At 38.0% G+C, this 22,332-nt stretch overlaps 1 protein-coding gene across 3 annotated transcripts in view; it reads right to left on the bottom strand.

The window, feature by feature from the left end:
• khdrbs3 (KH domain containing, RNA binding, signal transduction associated 3) overlaps window positions 1-22,332 on the bottom strand; it is a 149,729-nt gene that overhangs the window by 7,348 nt on the left and 120,049 nt on the right. For all 3 annotated transcript variants that reach the window (XR_015849762.1, XM_088328998.1, XM_088328999.1), the window contains 2 exons: window positions 17,831-17,913; window positions 2,184-2,236 (listed from right to left, as the gene is read on the bottom strand). Coding sequence is in view for 2 of the 3 variants with exons in the window: in XM_088328998.1 (XP_088185124.1) it covers window positions 2,184-2,236; window positions 17,831-17,913 (136 nt within the window). In the remaining variant the exon portion in view is untranslated. The remainder of the gene's footprint in view (window positions 1-2,183; window positions 2,237-17,830; window positions 17,914-22,332) is intronic.

The following is a 22,332-nucleotide window of genomic DNA, read 5'->3' as shown; positions in this document are numbered from 1 at the left end:
CTCAGTGGGAGGGGCAAGGACCTTAAGCTGCAGCCTCCATGTTAGGGTTCTTTCTTTTGCGCTGGTTTCTGGCCTTAAGGGGGAGGTTATGTTGGGATCTGGTGGCCTTCCTCCACCAGGGGGCACGGAGTGGGTTTGGAACCGAGCACGGGTGTGTCCAATATTCACACACCAGCCCTAATTATCCTCACTCCTTTAAACTAAATATTTTTGATTGTACATGTCGTCAGGTCATTTTTATCTAACTGCCACGTCAGGTCCGTTTTCATTTGTTTCTGGTGTCTTGTTTGAACATTTTTGTGAGTGGTTTATTGCCGACTTGTTAGCCTGTTACTTTTTTCATAGCACTCTTCAAATTCCGGTTTTAGTGTTTGTTTTTGGTCTGGGCTTTGTCAGTGTTTTTTTGGGGGGGGAGGACCATTGTTTTTTTGCGAAACCTTCTTTGTCTGCTACTTTGATTCTCATTTATTTATTAAATACCATACCTCTTTTTGAGAAGCCCTGCCACCAGTTCCTGCCTCCCCCACATGGGTCCAATCCCCCCCCCCCAAAAAAAACATCAGGTCTCCTACCATAAAGGTGGCGCTTAGCATTAGTCGAGTTCCGCTGCAGGGTAGCACGGGTGTGAAAGTGATGATATTGATGGCCCCTTTTGTCTGATCTGCAGCCAGTTATTAGACTTGCCCGAACCCCCATAGTTCCCCCCTCTCCTCTCTCCCCTCTCCCATATGAAAGCTGCTGGCAGCAGTGAGCCGATACCCCTTAATTAAACCCGTCACCCTTTTTTCAGAGTGTCACTTTGAAGAAATACACCGTTTTAACCTTGTGTTTTGAAAGCAAGGAGAGGCCCCACTTGGACGCAGTTATCAGCTTCCTTTGAGATGCCGCCCTTTAGTTGACCCATGCCGAGGTAAAACAGTAAAAACGCTTGGCAGGTTTATTTTATGTGGCACTCTGCAAGATACTAATGAGCTAAGCTCGGTCAGAATATTGTGCTTTTGAAAGTAAAAAAAGTAGTTTGTTGGTTACTCTGACTAATAAAAGTGTAAGATAGAAATATACAGTATTTTGCTGACTATAATGAACACCTACAATGTCTTGCAAAAGTATTAACCCCCAAAGAACTATTGACATATTGCTATTTTTCAGTCTTCAAACTCAAAACACAAAATATTCATGAGAATCAAAACATGTCAGACACAATCGTGAAAGAAACCTAATGTATTCAACATTTTTTATTAGCTAACAAACATTGAAAAGTAGTCGTTGCAAAAAAATTGCATTTAGTTCAAAAAAGGCTTTCTTCTTTCCACTCTTTAATAAAGGGAAGATTTATGCAGATTATGACTATCAGTTGCCTTATGCACTGATTGTCCCACCTCAGATGTGTATGCCTGCAGGTCATTCAAAATGATAATACACCTCTTGCTCGCTCCTCGGATTAGTTTTCTCCTTATCTGGGTAGAATGTAGAGAGGATGGACTGGCCTTGGTAGGTTTCAGTGGTCTATGCCCTCTCTATCTTTATATTATGGCCAGCAATGTTGCGAAATCGTTTTGTATACTATTTCCTGATTTTAACTTTTCCTTTAAATTATTCCCAACCTGCCTGGTGTGTTCTTTATAATCATGCCTGTTCTGATGTATCTCCTTTCACAGACCTCTGAGTCGATCACAGGGCTGATCTTTTTATTGTTAGTCATTTATATTTTGCCACACCTGCTTTTCAGTTTTTTTTCATGTAAAAGTAATTAAAACAATGAAATAAAACGAATTTGGTACCGCTTGACAATTGGGTGTAGCATGTTGTTGATTATTAAAAAATGTCTTTATTTTTTTAGTTTTAAATTTAAGATGACATACATTTCTTGGGAGAAGGGCAATACTTTTCCGAGGCACCAAATGACTGTTCATGTTTTTTTTTGTGTGTTTTTTTGAATGCATGACATTTTTTTACCACTTTGAGGGGCTAAATAATTCAAACAGTCCTTTTAGGGTCTTCCCTTCAGGAAAACAGATCAAGCTAACCAGCAAAATTCAACAGCAAGGACGGGTAAATGAGCTGTCAAGTCTGAATGTAGCGGGGGACAAAAGCGTGACACTTCTCGGAAATGCAAGGGCAGACAAGATGCTGATAAGCAGACTTTTTCCTTTTTTGTATGAAAAACAAAACAAAAAACTCACCGTACGACTCATAGGAATCACCGGCTTGACTGTATTCGTAGTAGTCATCTGAGCTGGAAGCAGACAAAAAGAAAATTATATGAGTTTATACGAGATTTATTTTGAAATATATTTCACGCTCTTTATCTAATAATGATTATATACTTTCTTCATTCCCACCGTCTTCATTTTTTTAGCTGTAATTTAACGTGATTTGTGTTTAATCCTAATTATATCAGAATATAATGATATTATTTAATAATATAATTACTGCCTTTTCATACTGATGCTTATCTCTGAAGAGCAGGAGGACACTTCAAACCATAAAACATCAGAGAGCAGATGATGAGGGTGCTGAATCTGAGTCCGATCAGGAGGCTTATCCTAGTACTGGTGACCATGGAAACCAGTACTATCTGTTTCATGTGGGGGAGCAAACCTATTCCCAAAAAACACCCTGAAGAGGGATGGGTGCCGGCAGGCCCTACTCACCCAAGATGCACTACATGTCGTATATCGTGTCATGTATTTTGTAGTGTATTTTGCGTATATCTTGTCCTATTATTTTAAAATGTATTTTGTCATTTCTTTAGCCATCTAGTTTGCCGTGATGATCTGATCGACTACTTTACCGACCAACCAACAGGCGAAATACTTATTTGAATAGCATTTTGTTGTGACAATACTAAGCTTAAAATATGACAAATGACACTAAAAAATGCATGACAAAATAAAGGAAAAAATGCAAGACATTATAAATGACAAACTACACGGCAAAATGCATTTCAAAATACAAGACAAGAAACATGACAAATTATGTGACAAAATACTCAACAAAATACACTACAAATTAAATGACAAACTAAACTGCAAAATTCCTGAAAAAATATACTACAAAATACTCAGAATACACGACCAAATACAAGACAAATTACACTACAAAATAAGCAAAATACACGACAACATACATGACAAAATACATAACCAAATGCAAAGGCTGACTCCCTATTGGTGTGTGAGTGTGTGTGTGAATGGGTAAGTGTAAAGTACATTGTAAAGCACTTTGGGAGATCTTCATTGCTTTGAGAAGCGCCACAAAAATGCATTGCATTACCATTGCAAAGTACCAGACAGAAAACATGACAAAGTATATGACAAACTACACCACAAAATTCACTAAAAAATATACTACAAAATACAAGAAAAAAACTTGACCAAATAAGCAAAATACACAACAAAATACACAACATGATAATTGACAAAATACATAACAATATGCAGTGTAAAATACCAGTCAAAAACATGACAATTAACATGACAAAATACACCACAAAATTCATGAAAAACTATACTGCAAAATACAAACAAAGTATTTGACTAAATAAGCAAAATAAACAACCAAATTACACGACATACTAAACCACAAAGTTAATGAAAATATACACTAAACAATACAAGACAAAATTCAACAAAATACAAGACTAGATACACGACATAATAGAGACAGAGAGGGACAAATGAAAAAATAACAATAATAAATTTAATAAATATAAATAAATTAACGTAACAGTAAACCACATTTTGGTCTTATGTTTCCGTTTTCCGTGTTTTTTATTTTTTTGTATACTTCTGCATGTAGCATATACTTGTTGGTATTTATTAATTGATACATTCATCCATCCATTATCTGCACCGCTTATCATCAGTAGGGTCGCGGGGGTGCTGTAGCCCATCCCAGCTATCTTCGGGCAGTGGGCAAGGGACACCCTGAACTGGTTGCCAGCCAGTCGCAGGGCACACAGGGACATACAATTCGCTCGCTCATTCACACCTAGGGACCATTTGGACCAGCCAACTAACCTGACATGCATGTTTTTGGAATATGGTAGGAAACCGGAGTGCCCGGAGGAAACCCACGCAAGCACAAGGAGAACATGCAAACTCCACACAGGAGGTTCGATCTCATGACCACAGAACTGTGCTAACCACTGCGCCGCCGTGCTACCCTAATTGATACATATGAGAGAACCTGAAACTGCCACACAGACACAGGAAAGTTACTTTGAACATAACAATAACAGGTATTTTTAAGTGTGACTACAGTTGGAAGAAAGCCCTGCAAAAAGCGTCCTCCTATTTTTGATGTTTTAATTTAAAGAGAATTCAATTGTCAAAGTAATAAGAAATATAACTAATGCTTCTAAGTGTGAAAAACACGATAACATGATTAGTTGCTCCTAAACAAAGTACACGCCTGTACATATGTATGTAATTGAGAATTACCTGAAATAAAATAATACATATTTTTTTTAATTCATGATAAGTTTATAGTTTAGTAGACACTCAAAATTAGTACGGAAGATGTTGATGAACTTTGAGCTTGCAAGGAGAACAGGAGAGGACTGTACAAAAACCCTCAAGAGGCAAAAAATCCAACCTGTTCTAAAGGTCCTCCCCAAGCCCGTTATTTTTATTAAATCTCAGGGGTTTAACAAAAAGCAAATACAACAGAAAAAGTGTGGAAATAGTAGTCATAATAACAAATAACAGTGAGCCCGAAAAAACAACAACAACGCGCAGTAATAGTTAAAATAAGGAACACGTTTGTGTGATAATAGCCAAAATAACGAAGACCCCTGGCATCCTAAGCAGCTTACTTTGCATGTGTCCGAGAGTAAAACAGAAAACTAAAAATAATCTGAACAAACATTCAATGACTTCATTAACAATTGTATTTTCTTAACTGATTTATTCAGATATATCTGGTGGTTTAGAATGTTTTCAGCGGAATACAACCACAAACAAACAAACAATTGAGCCGTACTTGAAACTTTGCCAGTTTTCTCTAAAGTGAGATATAGAATAATCCCAATGAACATTCCTTCTCTATCTTTTTGTCATGTGTGCAAGGGATGGGAGAGCTTAAGATCAGTTGCATGGCTCTGTACTTGTACAGGCTGTTGTGATTGAACAGGCTTCTGACTTTTAGTCAGTACAGTACATTGAGTTTTGTTTTGAGAGTGTTTTGTTGTTCTACAGAATATATGTTAATGCCAATTTTATTACTATTGACTGATTTTACTGATACCTAAGTTATTTATCATTATAAGTTTTTTTTAATAAATGAGTTACTGTGTTTGAAATGTAATACACAGCTAAAAATGTTCATTAAAATTGTTTTGTTTATTTTAGTTTTAAGCCGGAAAGTGTAGTGACACAACAATATGTCCGGGTTTCTCACCAGCTGAACGTCAGCAGAGACAATGGCTCACAGGACTGTTGCATGTCCAATCACTCATCCATGTTGAAGGATTGTCAAGACATTATGACTCATATCCAACTATATTTTGTAATAGTTCAGACAGATGTAAAGTTTCTGCACTTTATTTACGTGAACTTATCGGCACATGGTCTAAACTCGTAATGTTGTACTTTTGCAGTTTTTACCAGTTGTTGAACTATTTAAAGCTTCAATTATACCTCCCCCCCCCCCCCCCCTTTGGTTACGGTCCTTTTTTGGTGGTTTAGCTCGGTGACATATTGATGAAACTAATGACACAGTCTGCAATCGAGTGGCGCAATGTGTTACTTTGCTGTAATAGACATTTCCCCGCTTATTTAAACAAAATGCAAGAAATGGAAATGAATGAGTTAGCTTTTATGGCTATTTAAGCATGCAGCTTTAAAGGCGGTACGAATGGTAAAAAAACAAAGTTGTGTTACTACCTTATATTATCGCATGTAGCTTTTACTCAGGTGCGCTCTTTAGTCCAACATTTTGGTACAAATTTCTTGACCGAAGCATATTGAAAAAGATGCACCTTAATATAATAGTTTAGCTATGTTTGCTTATTATTAAAATCAATTTATAACATGTTTAGTGATTTGTATTTTTTTTACAACTAGGAGGTGCTAAATAATAAATACGTTCCCATGGATTTGTTTCCAGACGAGCGTATAAAACAGTCTTAATGTATAATTGGTGCGTTTTTGCCTGGCATATAGATGCGGCAATGAAAGCCCTTATACCTAACAGCCTTGTGAGCCACACTTAACAGCGACACTAATGTTGTATTCTGTTTTTTCCCTTACTGCCAGAAAATGAGGTCAAAAGAGGACAGTGGGAGGAAACATCTTAAGAGTACTTTGGCGACTCGGTGACACAAGACGGCACTCTACAGAGGCTTGAAGCTTAAACCAGGCTTAGCATGAATTTGACACGGCTAATAATGTGACGACAAACTGCAACGCATAGTGCATCTACCTGCAAAACAAATAAGGTTGGGTGTTTGTGATTTGAACTTTGTATTGTTGACTGTGGACCACCCACCACAATGTCAACTTTCCCTGGGAGTGAACAATGTGATTTTTTTTTATCTCTGAGAATAATTGTGTACACATTTTGGTTGGTGACGGGCTTAACTGTACTGTAAAAAAAAAAAAAAAAAACGATAAATAACTACATGATTTAGTACCAATTGTTTGTTTGGGTAATATACCTAATTGGAGTCGCTATTGGCATCATTGCAGGTCGGGGTAGGGTTCTTATTAATTCAGGGATTTTGAAGATGTCTTGCTGGAAGAAATGGAGTCAAAAGACTTCAGTCTACTCTATGGAGCAGATGGATTACACCATTCTACAACTGTTTTTGTGCAAATATGTTGTCATTTTCTTTCGACTATTAGTGGTACAGTGCCCACATAAAAAGCCACACACAAACATACATTTTTAGACTGTTAAATCAATCCATCCATTCATCCATCCATCCATCCATCCATTCATTCATCTATTTTTTTCTGCTTATCCGGGGTCGGTTATCACGGGGATAGCAGCCACAACAGAGAAGCCCAGACCTCTATATCCCTAGCCACTTAATTCAGCCCATTCATTGAATATCAGAGGCATTCCCAAGCCAGCTTGAAGGCGTAGTCTCTCCAGCATGTCCTGGGTCGTCCCTGGGGCCTCCTGCTGGTGGGACATGCCTGGAACACGTCCCGAGGGAAGCGTCCAGGACGCATCCTTATCAGATGCCCGAGCCACCTTAACTGGCTACTCTCAATGTGGAGGAGCAGTGGTTATAGACTGATGACAAACTTCTCACCATATCTCTAAGGGAAAGCTCAGCCAACATGTGGAGGAAAGTAACTTCAGCACTTACTGGAGCAGTCTACAGCCAAGTTTGAAGTGGACAGGTTGAAAATCAACACTTCCAAGTCCAAGACCATGGTTCACAGCCAGAAAAGGGTGGCATGTTTCTTCCGGGTTGGGGATACAATCCTGCCCCAAGTGGAGGAGTTCAAGTATTTCGGGGTTTGGTTTACGAGTGAGGGTAGGCTGGAGCGGGGGATCGACAGACTGTGAATTCCATCTTATTAAAAGATCATATGTTACTTTGCTAGGATCCAGGTAGGTACGGAACACGTTTGGTAATTGCGACCTCCTTGTATATAAGTATTTAAAAATGTGAATGGAGATGGTAAATTACACAGCTGGCCTTTTTTACTGTCAGCTGTTCCTCTGTATTAGGACAAATCTGAAGGTGCAGGGACAGTTGTAAACATACTGACCAGGAAATATGCTCAAAATATATCTAGATTGAATAAAAACTGACAGACTACACCCTGTAATGGGGTTAGGGACATGTTCCACATATACTTTTTCAATATAAATCATTTAGGAAAAAACGCATTGGGCCACTGGGGAGTGCCAACAATTTGTATGTGGCTCCAGAGCAAATTCAGCGGTTCGAAAGGTCCACTTTTTTTGGCGATAGAAAGCATATTACTGTGTTTTGCCAATTTGAATGTAAAATACAATGCATTATGTGTTTTATGAAAAGAAATGAAATGAAATGATCTGCATTTATATAGCGCTTTTCAAGTCAATGACTTCCCAGTGTGCTTCACATTTCCCAATAGCGGCCTTGTATCAAAACATATGTGTTTTAGAGATATTTAGGGTTCACTTGGATGCTTTTGGTAGGACAGGAATAGACTAATTAGTTTTAAATTATTTTACATTGGAACAAATTTGCCTCATACACGAGTAATTTGAGCTACGAGCTTCATCCTGCAAGCTGCATATTTTTTTTTTTCCTAAGCCGAAAATGATTGGCTGTGTTTCATGCTCTCGTTTAAATTGATTCCATGGGCGTTGGGGTCAGCTTGAGTGCCGGATTTGTAATCAGCCACCGCCTTGGACAATCAGCATATCTAGGAGAAAAATTTGGTGTTTTAGGTTTAATTGCGTGAAGCTGCGAATGGGAATCGGTGCTGCTTTTTTCCTTATATATTTCTGTCTTTTGTATTGTTGTCTGCGAAAAAATCACCAGCAGGCCCCCGCAATCAGCAAAGCCCGTGTGGGGCATTTGCACACGGCACTTTCCTTGGCCAGCCACCGCCAGATGAGAATGAAAAGCGTGATTACAGAAAAGGACCATCGTGAAACTGTGTCACCCCGGGAAATGTGGTACTTTCATAAAACTGGGGGTTTGGATGCTGATGCAAAGTTGGGAAGAAGCTTTCACAACTAAAATGCTGCACTGACGGTTTCGGGCCAGTAACAAAAAAAATCCTGCCGCCAACATTGTGCTTTATTGTCCGCTGCTCCGCTGTTTTTTTGTGGGTTGCTTCTTTTTGCACAACATTGCTTCCCGGCTGCTTTTGGGACCAATTTGCCGGCGTTGAAGAGGACAAATGTGCAAAGGTACATTGCACAAGCACATTAGAGCGGACCCTCAGACTGGAAAGCGAAGATGTAAAGCGGCATAAGCTGTGACAAACTATTAATTGCCTCCCATCTGTATCACCCTTAAAGAGACAGTGTGTATTATTTGATCACGAGAGGTTGCTGGACGGTGTAGTGACTACAGTACTACACTTGATTTCAACTGAAAATTCGTGCTAAAATGCACAAGGAAAATTATAAAGTACAGTGGCTCAATGTGACCAAAACATACCATTTTTCTTCTCATTTTTTGCCTAGCCTTTTTGTACCCATAGCAGCAAAATATAAGACAAATATGCTAGCACATGTTATGTAAGATGAACAAGTATTTCAAATTAAGCATGATTATATGATAGTTATTGTATTTTGGCCTATGTTTTAAATGGATTTTTATTTTTAATGAATGAAGATTTTCTGTAACACCAGAAGGTGCAAAATTAAGGGTAGACAAACAAAAGCCCGCAAGCCAGATGAAGCCTGTGAGTCTCTTTAAATCTGGCCTTGCAAACAACAATGGTAAAGATATAATGATCGCATATACATAAAAAAAAAACGCTAAATAAAGTACTACCAAGAAAAAAAAAACATGTTGTTATGGCGCCACTCTTGTCTCCACTCTCCATTTGTGGTTTGCTACCAAGCTTGGTAAAAAATTGCAGCTTTAAACTGAGACAAGATAGTTAGACCACTTTACCCCGATTTTGGCTTTCCTGCTCTGGTTCCCTGTCAGTTTAAGATGCAATTCTAAGTTTGTGTGTGTAATGAAATATAATAAATACAAGTGGATGTAAGAATCTATATTTTCTTTTTTCTCAAGCATTATCAAGGTATCAGATTCAAGAACATTGGCAGATACAATCTTGGATGGACTTTCCCACTCATATCTTTCAGATTTAATTTTACAGTTCGCTCGTAAAACGCTGATCTAGTAGTGATCCCAGGAGCAAAGAATAAATCTTCAGGTTCGAGATCATTCTCCAATTGGCCCCGGTGCTGTGGAATGCTTTGCCCGCTGATAAATAATATGTAACCGCAATGGAAGTGTTTAAATCTAGGCTTAAAACACACTATATGAATGATGTTGACCTCAGGAAGTTGTCAATCAGACATTCTGTCACTTTCTAAGTTTCGTGTTGATGATGAGGTGTAATAGTTGTCTGTAGTCTAGACAGCGCTCCCAGACTTCTTGTGATTGAGAGCATTACAAATAAATATGACTTGAATTGACTTGGCTTCTGTGTCTCCCCATAAAAGCTGGCTACATGTTTCTGCATTTGCTATTTTTTCTATTGCGTATTTTATTTATTAAGATTTTTTTCAAATTTAATGTCACAAATTAGGCCTCGTAGCATTTAAAATATCTCAACGCATCTTATCAAATGTTGTGTCTAAAAACAGGTAAGGATGGGCTCCGGCACCCCCGCGACCCTTGTGGGGATAAGCGCCGCATGAAATGGCTGGATGGATGGATCGTTGAGGTATCGGATTCCACGATGATGGCAGATACAAACCAAACAATTTATTAATAAGTCAAACTCAATCCATAATTTTTAACTTTATCCATGAAAACTGTACCTATTTGTGAAAAGTACGCCAAACGTCAACGCCATATGATTATCGCGCCTCCGCTTGTTTTAGTGCAATGCGAGATCTCTTCATCACCCAGGAAGACAAGAGTAATAGCGGCGTAAGACAACACGGTCCACCCGGGACTTGTACTACATCATTCAATTTTAACGCTCCCATCTGTTTGGCCCTAACGGCAACATCAGGGCTCTGGATGAGGCATTTACGGACCAGACAGATGCATTTCAGAGGCACATTATTTTTTCTTCTTCTATCTAAGGGAACATAGGCCTGCAATCACATCCCCCTTCTCCAATGAAAGTCATTTGCTCCGCCACTGTTGCCGTTTTTGTGTCTCTTCTGCGAAGACCAAAATCTCTAGACAAATGTACTTTGTAGGCGAGCTGACATAAAGCAATGATAGCCTTTCACTATTGAAAATGACGAGCTATTTGCAATGGTGGGACGGTTCCAATATCATGAGTTTAGAGTTTTCCAAGTGTCAACTCACTAAACAAATTGACAGAGGTGCGTATAGGAGCCAACATTTTTACTCAAGTAAAATTATTGTTACTTTGGAATAATATGACACAATTAGAAGTAGAAATTGCCATCCAAATAACTACTTGAGTAAAATAATACTTGCTGAAAAGATGACTCAAGTACTGAGTAACTGTACAAACATCTTATTTAATGAGTAAAAAGAAAAACCGAACAAACCATTCAATCAGATCATCAAATCATCAAAGTGTATCCAAACAACATTCAATTACAAGTCTGCGTGATTTTAAGAATGACGACCCAGACATTTTGTCTAGGTGAACTGTCAGTAGATTAGACAATGGTATATGTGAGGCTACAGCTAAATACACTGCCCATGCAGTACGGTAAATAAATGTTCCTAAGTGCCACCTGGTGGTTGTTTGGGTCACTGGTTGAATCGAAATAAGGGAAACGAAGCCGCTGACCAATTGACTTCACCTTAGCAGAGACGGACGTGGAGGGGATTTAGGTAACGGGTTCATTGTAGCCTAATGAAGCAGGGTAAGAGTAGAGCTCTTTTTCACAAATCTACTCAAGTAAAAGTAAAAAGAATGGTGATTAAAAAAAACAAAACTTCTAAAGGTACAAAGTTTCCCAAAACGTAGTAAAGTAATGTAAAGGAGTAAATGTGACTCTCTACCACCAACCTTTGCGAATACATGATTGTGATATGTGGAATTATGTTGTGATTTTTTTCCCAGACTAAATTTCCAAAATTGCACTAATTAGGTTTATAAGAATCAACTAATGTAATTACAATCCAAGTCTGTAATAAAGGTGTGTTGAAAAAAACTGCTCTAACCAGATATACATTATGTAATGGACAGAAATTATGCAATTTTTAACCTCAGCTCTATGAATTTTTTGATTTTTATGTTTTATTCTTTCTTTGATGCACCATCGATTTTCTATGCACAGGGAGCAAGATTTTAGTTCCAAATAAAACTAAATATAAATTATTGTGTTTAGAGTTGCGTATGTAAAGAGGAACCACTGGATAGTCAATGCCAGAAAAAAACATTGAACGTATTTCAGTGACAGGAGTTGCATTTCTCAACAACCCCCACCTGAACCATCTGCCTCTACCCCCATAACTACATCCATTTCGGTCAAATTCCCTTCCCGGCGGCTGTCAGTCTTCTTGATGAGCTGCCAACTTTAAAAAAGCACATAGACGCTCAGCAGCACTGCAGGTGTTTGGGAGGCTGACAGCAAACACAGAAAATCGGCTAAAATTATATAGAGAGGGAAAAATAGATCTATATTATAATATATAAATCTATATTATATTATACATATATATATACATATATATATATATATATATATATATATATATATATATATATATATATATATATATATATATATATATATATATATATATATATATATATATATATATATATATATATATATATATATATATATATATATAAACTGTCTACTGATAAGAAAAATGCACCATGTTGCACAGTGCTGTTGCCAAACTTCAGTTCTACAGATATACAGAGCTTAACGAAAGTAGTCGAAGACCAAAATTGAAGATTTTGGGCATTACGTTTGCCCTAAAAACACCATCCTTACTGTCAAACCTGGTGGTGGACACATCCTGCTCTGGGGTTGCTTTTCTTCAGCAAGAACTGAGGAGATCATTAGCGTTAATGGAAGTAGCAATTAAGCCAAATACTGGGTGATTCTGGCAGAAATTCTGCAAGAGATCTGAGGCACATGTTCAACTTGGTTTATTTTCATGGTTTTGTCCAACATGTTGTTGATTCACAGAATCATGTTTATGTTTGTTTCAAGTTTGAAGCCTGAAATATGGCAAACTGTCAAAAGGTTATTTTGTTGATGCAATACTTTTGCTAGGCGCTTTATATGTAGCAACTGATGAAATACAGGATTTGACGCACAGGTGGCCCTCACGATATTAATCTCTAAACCGTAAGAAAGGTGGCCCGTGTGCAGATGTCCTGTGCTAAGATTTACACTCGCTCCCCAGGGATGTGACTACCATTTTAAACACCGTCACACATCTTGCTACCTGTGCACCGGCCAGCCCTTGGGATCCATAGCATGCCAAATAAAAAGGTAAAGGGGGAGTGTGTGCGGTGTCGAATAAAAAAAAAAAAAAACACCGTCTTCAAGTGTGAAGCACAAAATAACCCTTTAGTCACACTTGGGCTTTGAGGAAGAACACTGTTCTGTTGACACTGGGGTAGCCATCCATTTTTTCAAGAGAAACTGTGTAATATATGACCACTGGATGTTTTTGTATCATGTAGTTCAACCAAACACAAGTGCTACAAAGCACAAAGAAGAAAACAAACTACAGAAACTTAAAGTGACTAAACCGCACTAGTTTGTGTTCTCATTTTCTTTGCCCAGCCTTTCACAAGGTTTTTGGGGTTACCCTCCTTAACAAGATGGAGGAATATCATGTCAGTTCCCTCTGGTTGTGCCTCATGTTATTTTAAATAAAAAATTAAAAAGTTATTGACATATGAGTATTAAAGAAGATGCACATTTACATGATAGTTCATGTGTTTTGCTTATGATTCAGATTAAAATTGTTTTTATTAATACATGGATTTTTTTTTTTTTTGCTAGAGGTGCTATATAATCCATAATGTCCCTTTAAGTCACTGGTTCTTTACTGGTTTGACTTTAGGACCCACCACTCCACCCTAATGACAAATTTCGACTCAAATAAAAACATTTGATTGTTAAATGTACCCAATGAAAATACTGTGCAGTTTAAAGCAGCGATACAATATATTCACCGTTTTTTTATAAAAAGCAAAATGACATCAAGTCCTGTAAATATAGGCTTTAGCCTCTCCCATCCATTTTCCTCTCCAACGTTCGCTCTCTGGACAATAAACTGGACCATTTAACAACTGGAAGTGGCATCGAACCGCGAGATGACGAACTGCTGCGCTAAAATTCTGACGAAGACATGGTTAATCTTATCTATCCCGGCTGACGTTCAAAGAAACCATTACCAAAATTTTTTAGTATAATGAAGTTAGTATTTAGCCATTAGCATCACTTTTTAGTATGTACCCATTAGCATAACTCATTAACATAAACCATTAGCATAATTTGTAAATATAAAGTTGCTACGCCAGCCCAAAAACTAGCGGCACACATAGCTGTTAGCATCCTGTCGCTCGCATCCACTATTTGGAAATCACCATTTACCCATGGTTAAAGGTAATGTGGGTCGGGCCCCCTCAAGCCACCACGGACAGTCCCTGCTTTCTATGACTACCCTCTGGAAAAGCCCTCATTACCACGACTACCAATAGAAATGAATGGGCCCATGTATTCCGGATGGGAGATTCTCAAAACCCATTATTCCGGATGGAGACTCGTATCGCTTATCCGTATCGTCGCAGGGAAGTCCTGATCGGGCCGGAATTTTTGGTATATGAATCGTTGGGCTACTCCAAAAGCTCTGGGAGGAGAGGCCCGTCAAAGTTTGGAGGAAGAAGATAGATATAATAAGATCTCGGGGGATAGTATTATTGTCCCTGCTAACAGCACTTGGCAATGTAGTTGTGCCTTGCAGCAGCAATCACAACTAAATAGAGAGAGAAATAGATAGTTAGAAAGATCGAGAACACTGAAATTATACTTAAAATGAGCAAAAATATTTTTACTATTTTCTAAATTTTGTCAGCTTAGGCCTTTATAAATGAGTAAATATGGCAATAAAAAATCCTGCCACTATTCTTTCCTATTTGAGAGAAATGTCATTGAATGAGTTAAAATCATAGCATTCTGCTTCCACCTGCTGATATGGGTGAAAGTAACAGTCATACATCTGATCTTTGAAAGAAAGCAAAGATAATAAGCAATCGCATGCTTTTTTTGCAAAGATGAAATTAAGCAATATCTTGCGGCACCCTGGACAAGTTCTCAAAGTACACTGGTGTACTCTGGCACACTGCTCGAAAAACACTGCTCTAATATGTAAACTTGTACTTGTACAACAATTGTGTGAGACGGTTAACTTTAATCTGGCTCTAAGCATCAACATCAAACAGGAACCAGGAGATTGGAATAAGAAGACAAAAACAAGTGAAATGGCTCGATTGGAATTGGCGTTTCCCTCCCCTTCGGGCCACAAAATTAAAAAAAAGATAATCTACTTTTGCCCAACCTGAAGCCATGTCTTTAAGTACAAAATGACTCAATGCTTCCTCCCCACCAAAACTCCCCCACAACAATTTCATTTTCCGGTGGAACTGTGTTTGTTCTTTATCTTAGCAGGTTACAAACCTTGCTACAGTGCCTTGCGAAAGTATTGTCCCATCCTAATACTCTAAAACCTCCTTTTTCTGCGATCACAGCCACAAGTCTTTTACGTATGTCTTTATAAGTTTTGCACAAAAACAACCCCACAGCTTTAAGCTGCCACCACCATGTTTGAAAGTGTGGATGGTGTTTTCAGGGTTATGTGCAGTGATAATCAAAAGGTATCGATTTACATTGAGCACAAATAGTTCAATTTCGGTCTCTTCCGACCAGAGCACTGGACAGCCTTGAGTGTTCTTTGGTTTCAGAATGCTGTTTCCTCTAAGACTGGTCTTGATAATGCTGCCTGTTTTCTGAGAATTCATGACACACAATACTTTTGCTAGGCACTGTAAGCAGGTTACAAACCTTGCTGCTTTATAAAAAGATAGAGTGGCGTCACAATGAATGCTCCCCTCTCTAACACAAGTAAATCCCAGCTGACATACACTTCATTTGAAGGAGCCATAAAGGAAAACATCGACCAACTTCCCCACCCAAGATAAATATGCGTCTTTCCTCACCCCCCTGAACCGTTGCCAATACAAACCAATTGAGGGCATTCTTAGTGGGCCAGCAGCAACTATTTAAAAAAAATGGCTCTGACAGACACGCATTGTTGCACATTGTTAAAATACTGCAGGACGCCGAGCAAAAAACGTGTTGACCTTGCCTAGCACAGGGTGAGCGATCGCTCCCTAGATACAAAGAAATCAATATTCTGTATCTAGCTGTCCAGAGGCCTTTTGTTAAATGGACGAACACACCCACATGTCCAATACAGAGGCCACCAATTTTACTGGAGATACAAAAGTATAAACTTTGTAAATGGATCCAAACAGGAAATGATATCACAAGCTAAAAATTCATACAGACAGACCCAATCAAATTTTCTATTGGATGGGGGTTCGGAAACATGGTTTGTGAACAAAGTGCAGGTCTTTTAATGAGTACATCTTCTTCGGAGAACATACTTTGGCTGGTAATCAAACACGAGGTATATCCCACTAATGGTAGTAGTGATGTAGCTCTTGTCTACATTTAAAGAAGAAAAATCTATTGGATTGTTTTTTACCTTGTCTCTTCGCAAATGAGATACATCAGAATACACATGCAAAAGTGACCACTGCCTTTTACTATTTCCCGGATGTTATTCAAAGGGTATACTTTGCACAAGTAAGGAAAAAATTAGAAAAGGATCAAGACATGCTTAAGGACCTTTAGGGTGCATGCGTGTAGATTTATAAGATGTCACAGAATATCGTCTATAAAACTGAATGCAGGATGAAAAATTAACAGAATACCCAGGGTTAGAACTGTGACCACGACGCATAGCTGAAGGTAAATACATCTGTATTGTCTCGATAATATTAGGTAAATAAAAAGTAAATAAAATAAAAACTCTGCTTACACCTTGTTTTGAAACCATTATTTAGAATGGAATGGACAGTCAAAATGAACCTCAACAATCTTAAGTACCACATTTTCACGACTATAAGGCACACCGAGTTTTAAGACGAAGCCCCCCAAAATATTTTTTTGTCCATACATAAGGCGCCCCGGACTATAAGGCGTCAGAGTGGGATCATCAACAAAACAGTCAGATAGTTCAGTCAAACTTATTAACCCCTTAGTATTCCGACGGCTCGCAAAGAAGCAAATACGTGTCTCAGACATGTACGGACACGGTGTCTGTACGATATGGACAGCAAAGTAAGTATTTCAGCTTGCAGGGAAACGTGGTTCTTTTCTGTGCCTATGACAATAAACACTTTGAATTAAATTGAATTTAATTTAAAAATAGACTCATCCCAGAAATATCAAGATCAGTCTGAAACAAGATACTGGGAAAATATAAAGCCGGGGTAGTTCACCAAAGTCGTCTTGCAGCAATCACATTCAATAATAATACACAACCATGGTCCTCTTACATCCGTAGTAAATCCAACCGTGTAAAATATTTACACAATCCAAAACACGCAATAATGCCAACAAATAAAATAAAAAATCCACAGAGAAGCATTTGCATCGATGGACGTTGCCTGTTGTTAGCTGTCTGTTTAGCCCCATAATTCCTGTTTACAAATATAGACTACAGTAATAAAAATGTTTTCTCCATGCCATAGAGCAGCCTAACGTGTGGTTCACGTTCATCTTTTTTGGCCAATTGCAGGATTTGTTCTGCCCTGCTTTAGCCTATGCGAGCCTGTAAATACTGGAAAGGTCCTGCCTCCTCTACCCTCGAATAACTTTAGCTAATAGAGACTGATTCATATCATGATTGGCCCCTTATTTAGGAAATGAAACGCCGGTATATACGTCCCAGCATATACCGCGGACGACTTCTGCTACGGGGAAACATCTAGTCGGCGGCTGTTTGCCTTAGTTGTAAGACCTTGCGACTCAATATTGGTCAAAATATGAGGAGCACTGTATTATAAGGTGCACGGTCAGCTGTTGAAAAAAAACAGTTTAGGTGCGCCTTATAGTCGTGAAAATACAGTAACAGGAAAAGGGAAGGACTTACATCTGTCCATGATTAGTGTAGTTGTTGTCGTAAGACTCGTATCCTTGGTCATCATAAGCAGTTCCGTAGCCGTTGTCGTAGTCCTGAAATGGAAGAATCCCATAATCACACAACAGTACGGTTTAAAGTATTATATTTTGTACGGTTCTGTATAGCAGTGTTTTTTCTTAGCTGGTGGGGACCCAAACGGGGGTCGCTGGCCTTTTCCCTGGCAAAATTATCCCAAGAGGAAGGAAAACAAACTGAGTGTCAATTACATTACTTAACGGTAGATGGTAATAATGCCCTGCTTGATTTCTTCTACCTGTTCGGTCAATCGGCGCATTTTAGAGGGACTACTTCTCATTTTAGCCTGATTTTATTGATTTTGTACCCTTTTTCAAAACCCATAAAAATAGGTGTCAAGAAAATTGATGATAAGGGGAAGAGAACGTGGAAAACACTGACAACAAAGGCCGAGCTGAAGAAGGAAATAATTGTGAAATCTCAAAATGGTATACGAGTGTCTGTCATTTATAGCGCTGCTAGATGGTACAGTAAACTGTTTAAATATTTACATTTTTTATCGTTTTACCACTATATCAGCTTCTATCAAATACAAAATTCCTTAACAATCGATTTTTATGTACACTAAATATAAGGGGTGGGATTTTAAGTTTCAGCAGGGGAACATCACTTCTTTAAAAACATCCTCATACCTCGACATCTTATTGGTTAACTGTTGCTAATTATAATTGAGATGAACACTTCTCTTTCAGATGTATATCTTCATATGCTGCTAAAGCCTCTGGGCTAATATTTATGCAAATATATAAATGTATTACATAAATGAAGTGTTTAATTATTGTAAAGAATGTTCCAAAGGCAACCACAAAAGGTTTAAAACTTCAAGAGAAAAACTTTGGCTTTACCCAAGTATATCTTAAAACACACAGGCTTTATAAAACATACTTAAAAAGGCCTATTTCGTATTTGCTTCCAATCTCTTTGTTTAGGTTTAAGATCAGATGATGTAATACTCGTCTCTATTTTGCAATAGTCTATGATCTGTGCAGCCCTTTGAGACTCCTTGTGATTAAGGGCGTCACAAATACATATGACTTGACGTGACTTACACACTATATTAATAATTTGAATTTATTTTAGTGTGTGGATATTCTAAAGCAGTTTAAGGGGGTCACGTATATTCAATGTAGGCTTATATGTGAGTATATATGGTCGTTAAAGACGTTTAGCTGGAAAAAAATAAATAATTAAATAAAAGGTGAATATATTCTATTATCTCTGCTTTAAACTGCACATATTTTGATTAGATACATTTGAGAAGTGGAAATGTATTCTTGTTTTGATTGCAGCTTATCATTAAGGTCAAATGGTGAGTCCTCAAGACACAAGAGTTGAGAACCAATGCTTTAAAAAGAGCTGGAATTTTCATCCCTAATGCAGCGAGCTCATATTCTTTGTGTCAAACGAATGACAGCATGGCTTGGAAGGACACATGCAGCGGTCACGTCTCATCACAACCTCAAAGCGGAAGCCTCAAGCATCTGTTTGGACTCTGGCAACGCACTCTCGTCCACCCCTCCATGTGACGCATGAACTCAGACTCCGCCGAGAGAAACATCAAAGCAGAAGCGCTGCTGCACCCGTCCTAATTCCGGATAAACGAGACTTATGCTCCACAAAAGGTTTCGACCCCTAGCGACATGTCTCTTATCCCCGCACGCGCACACTTCTCGGGCTAATTCCATCTGTGCCTGATTTGCATGCATGAAATTAATGTCTGTAAGATTTAGCCCCACAAGAAATGATCATCACATCCGCTTTATGACTAAGGTACTAATGCCTGATTACAAGTGCACTTTTTTTTCCGAATGATGACGGAGTTCAGATTGAGTCTTTCATCATGAGGTCTCTGAGGGGAAGAAGAAAATGTGGGATTTCGTGACCCAGATGTACAACATACTTTAGTCTGTGTAAAAAGCAAAAGACTAAAATTGACTCATTGAAAGGTTATACACGTTTTCATGTACAAAACACCAGTGTTGGGACTAGTGTGTAACAAATGAATACGTTCCAAACCAAAATCAGCCAGAATAGTTATTAGTCCCCTTAGGGAAATTCACTCCCACTGTATGTATATGGGGCAAAACAATAGAAATCTTTTATATCCAAATCTAGCTTTAAACCTCTCCACAACAGTATCTTGGACCTGTCTGGTGTGTTCCTTGTTCTTCATGATGCTCTCTGTGCTCTAAACAGACCTCTGAGACTATCACAGTGCAGGGGCATTCATACAGAGACTTGATTACACACAGGTGGATTCCATTTATCATCGTTAGTCATTTAGATCAACATTGAATCGTTTAGAGATCCTCACTGAACTTCTGGACAGAGTTTGCTGCTCTGTAAGTAAAGGGGCTGAATAATTTAGCACACCTACTTTTGCGTAATTTTATATGTTTAAAAAAAGTTTGAAATATCCAATAAAGTGTGTTTCACTTCAAGATTGTGTCCCTCTTATTGTTGATGCTTCACAAGAAATTACAGTTTTATAGCTTTATGTTTGAAGTCTGAAATGTGGCAAAATGTCACAAAGTTCAAGGGGGCCAAATAGTTTCACAAGCCACTGTATATATATATGTATATATATATATATATATATATATATATATATATATATATATATATATATATATATATATATATATATATATATATATATATATATATATATATATATATATATATATATATATATAAAAGTTGCAATCTATGACTTAAATGCCCTGCAAATTGTCTGCCATTCTGTTCCCCAGCCCCGCTTAGTGTTTGCAAATCACAACCTTGATATTAAATTAAAATGTTATCCACTAAGCAAGTAGCTTATCTCTGCCTTCCTTGCATTAACCACTTGAACAGACAGGCTGCTGAAATAAATGGAAAATACCCAAAATGCAATCTGTTTAGTCAAAAAACACGTATTTTCCATGTGGACGGCAAATAATTATTTTTCTAAAGGTATGTTATCAAGACGAAGACTTACAAAAAAAAAAAGTGTTGTTTTGAATATTGAATAAGCAGTGACAGGTAAAATTGTGTTGCGCGGCGGGGAAAACAAGTCGTAGCTGTCAACTAGAATGGCTCCCCTTCATGTATACAGTCAAAGGGTGTTCTGCGGTACAAAGTCAGCTGTCTTGTTAGAAAAAAAATGAAAAAGTCGCCACAACCAGGACAAAATAATGGCCGTGTGCATGCTGTGCAGGGAAAAAAGGACCAATTCTAAAGCCTCACGACTTCTAAGCAGATTTACATTTTCACTATTTTCTCAAGAGGAAAAAAGGAATCACTGATGCAAAATTCATGTATGATCCAGATGCTACAGTTACAGATTTGATAATACATTAATGAGATGATGGTTTACCATTTCAGCTTGACTATGGTTAGAATGTAGACAAACAATTTCCAAAGCTCAAAAATAGTTTTGCTGAATGCCTAGTGTTGGGACTGAAATAACGCAAACAGTTTGTCCGGTAACAAGTAATGTAACGAGTTATAAATGTTGTACTGTTCTTACTACGTGGAGTATGACTCGCAATTCCAGAACTTATTGAATGCGGATCATGCTTTGCATTGATCTTTAAGTACTGAATACTCCTGTGTTTTCCCCGTTTTCACATACGACCCTCCATTGACAAGGTGGTTGTGTTTGTATTCAAAAACAGTCCAAATGCCAACCAAAACCCCTAAAAATATATTTAGAATAATATTGGGTTTTTAGTACCTTCTTAATGTAAACTAAAACCAAGCATATCTTATATGTGCATATTCAGTTGTGTCCCAGTAGTAGCGAGTGGTAAGCAGCCCGTGGGATGGAGAGTGCAGTTTATACAGGAAGAACAAAATCAAGGTGGCAAATGTGAGCACAGAATTAACAGGAAACAGGTGCTAAATTTTAAACTTTTTTATATGTAAAATTAGACAAAATGTATATGGAGTGACTCAGCTTAGTGATTTGCTCAAGCCGAAAAATATGAAGGGTTTTTTGCTTCAATGGGTTGCTGTACAATTACTTATCTATTTATCTTAGTATTTAGCTATTCTAAGGCAGTTTTAGAGGGGGTGGTGTCTCAGCGTCTATGCACACTAATTTGTAATTATATAGGTTATTTTGGAGTAACACGCTACCTTTTGGTGTCAGTAATCTGGGGACAACTAAGTTACTTTTTAAATAAAGAAATCGAAGTAAATAATTACCATTTTTCATTAACACACCCAACAGTGTTCACACCATATTCTGTCGAGTTGAAAACAAATCAGCATAATATATTCAACCTGGACTAGTTTCCCCAACAATATTTCATTTCCCATCAATTGAATTCTTCAGGTTTCTCACTAATTGCTTTGTGAAATTGGACAAAACACCCGCGAGAATTGATCTAACTCCGAAACGGTCTTTGTTGGCTGCGCATTTAGGTCCTGGACTGCCAAAATGTGCTTAA

Source organism: Urocampus carinirostris, chromosome 2 (genome assembly GCF_059441175.1).
Source record: "Urocampus carinirostris isolate Australia breed hairy pipefish chromosome 2, RoL_Ucar_1.0, whole genome shotgun sequence".
Taxonomy (NCBI): Eukaryota; Metazoa; Chordata; class Actinopteri; order Syngnathiformes; family Syngnathidae; genus Urocampus; species Urocampus carinirostris.
This window is presented reverse-complemented; position numbering and strand designations above follow the sequence as displayed.